This window comes from Mesoplodon densirostris, chromosome 3, assembly GCF_025265405.1.
Source record: "Mesoplodon densirostris isolate mMesDen1 chromosome 3, mMesDen1 primary haplotype, whole genome shotgun sequence".
NCBI classification, from domain to species: domain Eukaryota; kingdom Metazoa; phylum Chordata; class Mammalia; order Artiodactyla; family Ziphiidae; genus Mesoplodon; species Mesoplodon densirostris.
The window spans coordinates 80,370,664-80,380,440 of NC_082663.1; the positions used below are offsets into that span (position 1 = coordinate 80,370,664).

The 9,777-nt window shown below is 36.9% G+C and overlaps 1 protein-coding gene across 1 annotated transcript; it reads left to right on the forward strand.

Annotated features, from left to right (window-relative positions):
* The first annotated feature begins 1,728 nt into the window (after positions 1-1,728).
* Positions 1,729-2,249, forward strand: LOC132485312 (oligosaccharyltransferase complex subunit OSTC-like). Its single transcript, XM_060091824.1, has one exon. The coding sequence runs from the start codon at positions 1,735-1,737 to the stop codon at positions 2,182-2,184; it is 450 nt and encodes a 149-aa protein (XP_059947807.1). The 5' UTR covers positions 1,729-1,734; the 3' UTR covers positions 2,185-2,249.
* Positions 2,250-9,777: the final 7,528 nt, after the last annotated feature.

Genomic DNA, 9,777 nt, shown 5'->3' on the forward strand with positions numbered 1-9,777 from the left:
ACTGTTGTGGCCTCTCCCGTTGCGGAGCACAGGCTCCAGACGCGCAGGCTCAGCGGCCATGGCTCACGGGCCTAGCCGCTCCGCGGCATGTGGGATCTTCCCGGACCGGGGCATGAACCCACGTCCCCTGCATTGGCAGGTGGACTCTCAACCACTGCACCACCATGGAAGCCCTTCATGTTATTTTAAAATTTAGAACAATTTTAACTATACTTTGCCCATTTGTTCTTGCAGATGAATTTAGATTCCAAAACAAAATTTCTCAGGATTCATTTGCGTTTTGGCCCCTTCTGTATTTGTTTCTCTTCCTCCATAGTAAGAAACTTGACTCCCATTATCATTACTATGTCCTTGTTCGGAATTACTTTCTTGTTCAATCCCCCAGTATGTAACCAGTGTCATTGTTTCCTGTGTGGATGCCTCACACCACAGCCCCTGTTCCAACACCCCAGGCCAGGTCTTAATGTCCAGCACTGAAGGGGTCTGGCCAGAGTCTCCTTAACACCCATGCAAGTGCCTTTCTCACAGTGCTCAGACACACCTCACATCATGCCCCCGACCTATAAGCCCTTCCTCTGTCTGTGTAGGCTCAGACTCCTGCTTCTGACTGTCACCCCTTTTGTCCTCCTCACTGGCTTAGGTACTCTGATCCCCACATTGGGTCACCACTCTTGCATAGATACCCTCATCACTCCATTCAGGCTCAGACCCTCTGCAGGGATGCCCTCCTCAGTCTGCTGGGCTCTGAAACCCCATCCAGGGTTCCACTCCACTCCAAGTGGCCACCCCCTCTCCCAGCTAGAGCTCTGATGCCCTGAGTTCGGTGGATGCTCTCTTCACTCTCTTTGGGCTCTGACTTCACACTGAGCTACCACAATCCATGGACTCCTTCCTTTCTCTGCTGTGGCTCTGATACTGTGTACTTCCTGCAGGGACCCCTGTGTCACTCCACTTGGCTTCCGACTTCCTGCCCCAAGTCAACCCCTCACATGAATGCTTTCCTCACCTCACTGACTCTCAGGCTGGGAGCCCTCCTACCTGGATACCTTCCTCACCCTGCTTGGGTTTTACACCTTGATGCCAGTCTTGTTCTGCCCCACATAATAATGGTCTGAATTGTTCAGAAAAGAAAGGAAGAAGGGGAAAGGGGAAGGGAAGGAAAGGAAATGTATTTGATTTTTTTTATCTTCCTTTCCTCCAAAAGTATTTATTAAATGCAATTAACAGGCGAATAGGATTCCTGCCTTACAGGGGTTTACTTTCTATAAGTGACACAAGCATGTAAAGATATTATTGTCATAGTGCAGTATGCTACCACAGAGCTTTTCTCTAGGATGCTGTAATGGCAGGTTGGAAGGACACCTATTCCAACCTAGCGGAGTTAGCAGAGGCCTTTGGGAGGTGGTGGTGATAAGGGAGTTTCCTCTATAAGGGACAGAAGAATCTAAATAGGTGAAGAGGAGGCCAGGGTAGGTTGATGAACCCACACTAACTTTTGTATCAGATTCTTTAGAAATTGAAGTAAGCATCATATTAAAAGTGTTAGGTTTACTAGGAAAACAGAAGTAGATTTATTTAAAAGCCTTTGTTAATGAGAAAAATGTCATTACGGGAAGAGTTTGGACTTTCTCTGCCTTTCTGCAAAACAAGGAAATTGGTTTAAAAATGAATTCTTGCCTGTTCCCGGGTGGCACGTGGGGCTGGTGGCCAACAGCTGACCCTGCTGCCACCAACATGGAGAGTTTGTACCGAGTCCTGTTCTTAGTGCTCGAATGTCCCATCCTGAAGCTGAAGAAGCCACCCTGGGTGCACATGCTGTTGGCCATGACAGCGTACGCTCTGGTGGTGGTGTCTTACTTCCTCATCACTGGAGGAATCATTTATGATGTTATTGTCAAAACTCCAAGTGTCAGCTCCATGACTGATGAACGTGGGTATCAGAGACCAGTAGCTTTCTTGGCCGGCAGAGTAAATGGACAATATATTATGGAAGGACTCACATCCAGCTTCCTGTTTACAATGGGAGGTTTAAATTTCATAATCCTGGACCGATCCAATGCACCAAACATTCCCAAACTCAATAGATTTCTCCTTCTATTCATTGGATTCATCTGTGTTCTATTGAGTTTTTTCATGGCTAGAGTATTCATGAGAATGAAACTGCCAGGCTATCTGATGGGTTAGAGTGCCTTCTGAGAAGAAATCGGTGGATACTGAATTTGCTCCTGTTAATGAAGTTTTCAAGGCTGTACCAGTCCTCTGATATGAAATATGGAAAAGGATGAAAAGCAGCAGAAAAGAAACATCTAGTGAAAACGTAGGAAGCGTATTATAGCTTGGACTAGAATGTCTTCTTGGTATCAAAGAGACAAGCTTATCAGTATTTTTTCCTGCTGTCCTATGCTGACATACCAACGATGTTAAGTGGCATCTTCTTCTTTTTTTTATTTCTTAAAGAAAATATACTTCATTTCTACAACTATAATATTGAGTAAAGTGATTATTTTTTACAAACCCCTTTAAAAAAATGAATTCATGCTGCTTTGAGGGCCTGGAATCTGCCTGAATATGAATTACTACAAACACAAAAAAGAATTTTAAATAAAGCCCTAAATATTTGATAATGGGAATGCTTAATTTATTCTTGGAATAAGCATGACAAACCTCTGAATAAAAGAGAAAGGGAAGTTATTCTTTATGTATAGAATGCTTTTCTGTTTCTTTTAAATTTTAAAAAATCAGTATTTTTTAAAAAGAATATTACTGAAGAGAGTTTTCTCCCACTTTGGTGCCCTTGAACTTGCCTCTGTGACCCACACTGTAGGGTCAAGAGGTTTGACCTGGGGAGGACATCATTCAATAGGCATGAGAATCAGTGGTTGGGTAAGAGCTTTTTGTCTGATGGGAGGCTTAAAATTGGGACTAGAGATTCTATCCTGTGTGGACTTTTTTGGGATACATGTTTAGTTCTCTTAACTTGCCTTTTCTATGTATATGAATTAGGGTGTGTATATTTTTCCTGAAAGAAAACTTATGCTTAAAATAGTTTACTAAAACAAAAATTTAATGAATTATGAAATATTTTTCTAGCCTGAGAAGACATAAATACTTCTTCTAATAATGATTTTGCAAAGCTGAGCATAACTAGTTTATAGAATGTGTTCTGTGTTTTTGTTTATTTTTAGAGTACATTGAAATTGGATGTTCATTGTGGAATGAAGCAGGAAATTTTGGTGGTCCCAATCTGTTGGAAAGGCCCAGGTGGTTGAGGCCCAGTTTTGCTGTTCACAAACTATATGATCTTGGGCTAGTTACTTAATATCTCTCAATTTCAGTTTCCTCATGTGTGTATTGTGAATAGTAATATTGAGAAAAATTATGTCTTTTTCCCATAGCATGTTATGTTGTTTGTAAATTACTAGACTGAATGAGCTGTAGACTTAATCCAGTTTCTCCATAAAAATTTCATGTCCAAATAACTTTTTTTAAAGGAAATTACTCTTAATGCACCCAGTTCTTTACAATGAGTAAGTTTTGGAATTAAGATAATTTTACACACGCAGAAGATAAAAAATAAAACTTCCTTCAAGCCAACACATTAAAAAAAACAGAAAACAAAACTGTACTGACTCCTCAGTACTAAGGAATCACAGGAGAAGGGATAATATTTTTATCTCTAATGCAAATGTTGATTACATAGTAAGAAATAACTGTGTTGTTTGTTAATAGATTTGCCTGAGAATGTTGCTTAAATTACATAATATTATCTTTTAACTGCTCCTACAAATAGTGGCAATGCTCCCTCTTTGTGTACTGAGATTACTTATGTAATATAAGACATTATATTAAAAAGATAACCAGTTGTGAGAAATATGAGGCTATTAAATCAACAGTTATAATACTTTACAAAAAATCTAGTCTAATCATCATATCAGGGGTCAAGGCCACAACACTTTTAGAAAAACGATTTTGAGTTGTAAGAATTTAGGGTTCATTCCTGTTATTTCTTTGGGAAACAGTTTCCTTTTTACAAATAAAGCTGCTTAGCTAGCTACTGAAAAATCTTTTATTTAGGCAATTGTCTTTAAAAATATTCCAGGTCGCAATATATCATTTCAGTTTCCATGGCTGCTTTTATGGTAAGTGTTTCTAATAAAATGCTTTAGCAAGTGGAAATGCTATCAGACTTTAACATTAAGTAAATCTAGGCATATTTTTAAACAAAACCTCTGCAGATTTAGTTTGATTTTTAAAAAAACAAATGCCTAACTTTTAAAATTAGAGCTTTTTACTAAGAAAGCATGCATTAAACTGCTTTTTTTCTCTTTGAAATTATTTCTTTAGTCTCAAAATACCTGACCAAATTATGTACTACCCATAAACCTCAGAAAAAAGGTAAACTATTTCAACATTTTAAGAAAGCATGTCCTCCAAAACTGTATAAAAATATAGTAAACCTCCCAGAATACACAATTTAAAAGGATTGTCTCGCTTTAAGATTTAGAAAAGTTATCTTCCCTTTATGTATCTCCATAAAGAATTAAAGATGTATAACTAAGAAATATTATTTTTGGGGTCACTAGTAATTTTATATTTGTGGGGAGAGGAATTAAATGCATGAAATTATGAGATAGACACATAGATAGATTAGTATTCACCATCGTTAGCTCCTTGTTTAGAGAAAACATTCAATAAATATCTGTTGAATGAATGAGTTTTAATGACAAACTATATTAATTATTGTGATCACATCTAAAGTGTGTTTTGTGAAAGCATAAGTAATATAAGTAATATAATTACATCATCTTTATGACCAAAAGACAGATAAGCTCTTCTAAGAACGATGGCTGCCCTGTGCTGTGAAGTTTCTTTTCGAAAGACTATACTGTGTTACAGTAATTTGGGTTTTGTGTGTTAGTGTGTGTAGTTGTGGGTGTTTATAGGCTTTTCTAAGTTAAAAAAATGTTTATAATTATGTTTTTCTTCCTGGAATATAAAAATTTGGTGGATAACTTTTAAAATTATTGTGAAACGGGGAAGTTTGGTTGGTAACTTTCTGTGGAAAAGAAATTTCTTATGCTGCTTTTTTGGAAAGTTCCCAGAAATAGCATTTTAAAAAGTTCTTTAGGAAAAACAAGGTGATTATAAGTAGGGAAGTTATTCTGGGCCAAAGGCCTATGGAATTCCCAGTAGATGAATGATTGTTCGCTTTATGGCTATTTTCTATGGTTTTAAAAAATAATGACAGTTATTTCTCAGCACATTATTTATTTTGCCTGAAATATTTTTTCCTACATTTTTAACTTTTAGTACTTGGGGTGATGCTGAGGTACTGATTTTGAATCATGTTGTTTTAGCTTCTGTGCTTCGTATTTGAGTTGGCAGGTAGGGGTGACTTTGGTGACCTGGCTTTCTATTAACTGTGTCAGTTTCATGCCAAATGTTTACTTCCTTGATTCTGATCCTGTCCTGGCCTCATGACCTCAATTTCTGCCTTAATCGTTTGCCTGACAATTGAGCATTCTTAGGCTATTCTTACTTCAGTTAGCCTGGCGATAGCAGTTCATCAGTAAGGGCCCAAATCTCCTGCCTGATATCTAGAAATAAGCTTCTTTACCTTGTTATTTGGCCATAATGAATTCTCAGATTGCTCATGTAGAACTTTTTACGTGGGCTCTTTATTTTTCACTTTTCACATGATAATCCTCAAAGGAATTGACTGACTTTAGGAAATTTCATGTATAACTAGCAAATTGTTTTCCAAGTGTTGTTCTGTAGATGTTGCAGAGAAGAAAGTTCCTGGGTCATAAATATGTGAAAAACACCGTACTGTTTTCCTTTTCTCTTAAAGATACATGGTACTCATTAGCTCTGCAATGAAGAGATCTGTTAAAATATTTACTCTAGCATTTATGAAAGACCAAGCTTTGGCTCTTGTTGACAAGCTTTGAAGCCATTTTTCTGTTCCCCAGGAAATCTTGTTCCTTAGGAGTAAGTCTGAAGTTTCTGCAATGTCTATATTTGAGGTTTGTGCTCCACTAAACTTATATTCTTGGCAAATGTCTTTCTCTCTGTTGTTGGAGAGAATTGGATGAGGGCGGGTGGAGTATGTTGGGAGGATGAATTACATACAAGGGGCTGGGTTAAATGAGTGAAGTAAATGGCTTACTTTTTTCAGTTTGATTGGTGAGTAGTCCTGGTGTCATTCCTCCAGATAAAAGCCTGGGCAAGCTCCCATGGATAAGGTCAGTGGCAGGTGGCAGAGACACCAAGAAGCAGCTATGTTATCTGAGAGTCTCCTTGCTGAGCTGGCTTTGTGCTCGTGAACAGGGACTATAGAGGTGGCTGCGTGGGTATGAGCTGAGGAGTATGAAATTGTGAATAGGGTTGATTAGCCAGATTTTCTAAAGCTGGAAGGACACTTTCATTCTATCATTTAGTACATTTATTCTACTACTTTGCCTTCATCTTCCACCTGCTATTGATAGTGGAGTGGTGATGGATGTGGATCCTTTGAATAACCCAGAAAGTTTCTTGGTAAATCTAGACTCCTGGGATAATTTTTAAAAATCATTTTAATTATTCTACAATTAAATAATATAGTTTTTCCAAGTTATTTGACCTTAGAATTATTTTTTGTGCTTAACACCTTTTACATCCCACAGAACCAGTGTATTATGAAACACATTTTGAAAATTGTTATATTCAAAGTATCTAGATATACTTGGGGCTTGTTTTGTGGCTTAACTAAAATATAGGAGATATGTTTTAAAGTGAGCATTATTTCTTTTTTTAATAATTTATTGGAGTATAGTTGAGTTACAATGTTGTGTTAGTTTCAGGTGTACAGCAAAGTGAATCAGTTATATATACATATCTCCACTCTTTTTTAGATTCTTTTCCCATATAGGTCATTACAGAGTACTGAGTAGAGTTCCCTGTGCTATACAGTAGGTCCTTATTAGTTATCAGATTTTATATATAGTAGTGTGTATATCTCAATCCCAGTCTCCCAATTTATCCCTCCCCTCCCCATTCCCCCCTTGGTAACCATAAGTTTGTTTTCTATATCTGTGACTCTATTTCTGTTTTGTAAATAAGTTCATTTGTACCATTTTTTTTTTAGATTCCACATAGTGATATCATATGATATTTGTCTTTCTCAGTCTGACTTAACTTCACTCAGTTTGACAATCTCTAGGTCCATCCATGTTGCTGCAGATGGCATTATTTCATTCTTTTTTATGGCTGCGTAATACATTTTTGCTTACTATTAATACCTGGGTAGAAATTCATGAAATCGATTAGTAATATCAGTATATTGAGTTTGTAGTCATTGAATTAGTTGCCTGTTATTACTCTAACAAATTGCCAAAGATTTGGTGAGCTTAAAACAGCACAAAGTTATTATCTTATAGTTTTGGAAGTCAGAAGTCCTAAAATCAAGGTGTCAGCAGGGCTGCATTCTTTCTGGAAGTTTTGGGGAAGAATTCATTTTCTTGACTTTTTCAGTGTCTAGAGGTCACCTGCATTCTTTGGCTTGTGTCCCCTTCCTTATATCACTCCATCCTCTCCATCTCTCGATTGCTCTTCCTCTGTCCGAATCTGCCCCTCCTGTCCCCTCTTATAGGGATGCTTGTGATTATATAAACCAATCCAGATAATGCAGAATAATTTCACCACCTCAAGTTCGTTAATCACATCTGCAAAGTACCTTTTGATGTGTAACATTCATAGGTTTCTGGGATTAGGACATGGACATTTTTGGAGGGCCGTTATTCTGTCTACCACAGACATATAGTTCCATGAAGTATAAAACTACTAGTCTCTGATTTAAAGTATCTAATGGTAAATCATTTCATCATTGGGAACCAAACAGTCTTTCTTACAAATTTTTTTAAGGAGCATCAATTGCTAAAAATTGCACATGGGAATATTATTATAGAATATGTTTACTGGGTGTTCTTTGTCTTAACTAGGTATACTTATTTAATTTTACTGATATCATGACATCTTCCCCCTAAATATGGCAGTAGAAATCTCTGAAATATAAGAACATTCTCTCTCCCCTCAACAGCCTGAGTAATACTGTTCTCGTTTACAAGCAAATATAAGGAAACCCTAGCAGGAGGAATATATTAGATAAAAGCTAAGTTTTTTTTGAGAACATGATTGTTGTTGCTGTTAATCTTACACATATCAAATAATATAATTCACCTCTTTCTACTGACTGCTAGGATGCTTAGAGCAAGTTTATGGCCCACACTTAGCACTGATGTCTTTATTTTTTTTCTTACAATTTCTTTTATTTTTTCCCTAGTTTCCTCATTTATTATTTTTTTTAAATCTCAATATACTGTATATATCTTTATGCCTTACCTCAAATCTTTTTTGGAATTAAGCCACGTATATACAAATAAGAAAACATTTCCTGTTAGTACTTTGGAATAGTGTTTTCTAAGGAAGCATGTAGAAACTTTATCCTTACAAGTTTCCTAATTAGTTAGAATGCCATCAGTTTGAGTTTCTCTTAGAGAGGATTTAAATATCTATTGGCATTTACCCTGATTCCTCTTACTCTCTTACTGTCAGGAATAATGGAAATATGAAAAAACTTATTTTGCTCTTGGGTTATATTTTATATTTTAAAGGAAGAGAAGAACTTCTGTAGGATCACTGAAGTCCAATGACTCTTATTTGACTCAAAATATTCAGATTCACTAATGAAAAAAGACACAAATGAATTTATTTCCAAAACAGAAACAGACTTACAGACATAGAAAACAAACTTATGGTTACCAAAGGGGAAGGAGGGAAGGCATAAATTAGGAATTTGGGATTAACAGATACACACTACTATATATAAAACAGATAAACAACAAGGACCTACTATATAGCAAAGGGAACTATATTCAATATCTTATAATATATAATGGAAAAATAATCTGAAAGAGAATATATATATGTAAACTGAATCGCTTTGCTGTATACCTGAAACACTGTAAATCAACTATACTTCAATAAAAAAGAAATTAATTAAAAAATTCAAGTTCACTGTACTTGAATTAGAGCACCCAAATGAAGAAATTCCAATGTCTTCTAAGAAAGAGTTCACAGAATATGAAAAAAAATGGCAGAAAGGGAGTTCTGATGGCAACTATCTATTCCTTTTCAATTAATTTTTGATACATTGCAAATAAATACTGTAATATTCATGCAAAATTTCTCTCATCTTTAAAACTTTTCTCTGGTGCCAAAGAGTCCAAAACTACCTTGAGGAAGGAAGCATATTACTTCCCTTGCCCTCCTCCCAGTTTTCTGTTTAAATCCTGCTGCTGTCAAGTTTGAGTGGAAAATGATTCCGTTGCCAGTTGGCAACTTACATGACTCTTGGCCAAGAAAGCTATTTAAGCAAATTTGAAATCTGCTTAGATTTTCAAAGCTGTGTGTGTGGTGTAACACCAGTGCTCCTGGAAAACACTGGGAGGCAAGCCATCCTCTCTGACATGCTCTCAAATATGACATAAGTTCCATGTCATGGATACCAACATAACAGAAGAGCCCAGAGGAGAGTCTCAGCTCCATCTTGTGAGCTTCTTGCCATAAACCTGAGGGGTACTATTACTACTATTATTAGTACATATTAAATGAGCACTAGGGACTTCTCTGGTGGTGCAGTGGTTAAGAATCTGCCTGCCAATGCAGGAGACACGGGTTTGAGCCGTGGGCCGGGAAGATCCCACATGCGGAGCAACTAGGCCCGTGAGCCACAACTAC

Excerpts from the sequence above, each read along its gene's own strand:
- LOC132485312 (XM_060091824.1), top strand. The coding sequence starts at position 1,735 with ATGGAGAGTTTGTACCGAGTCCTGTTCTTAGTGCTCGAATGTCCCATC.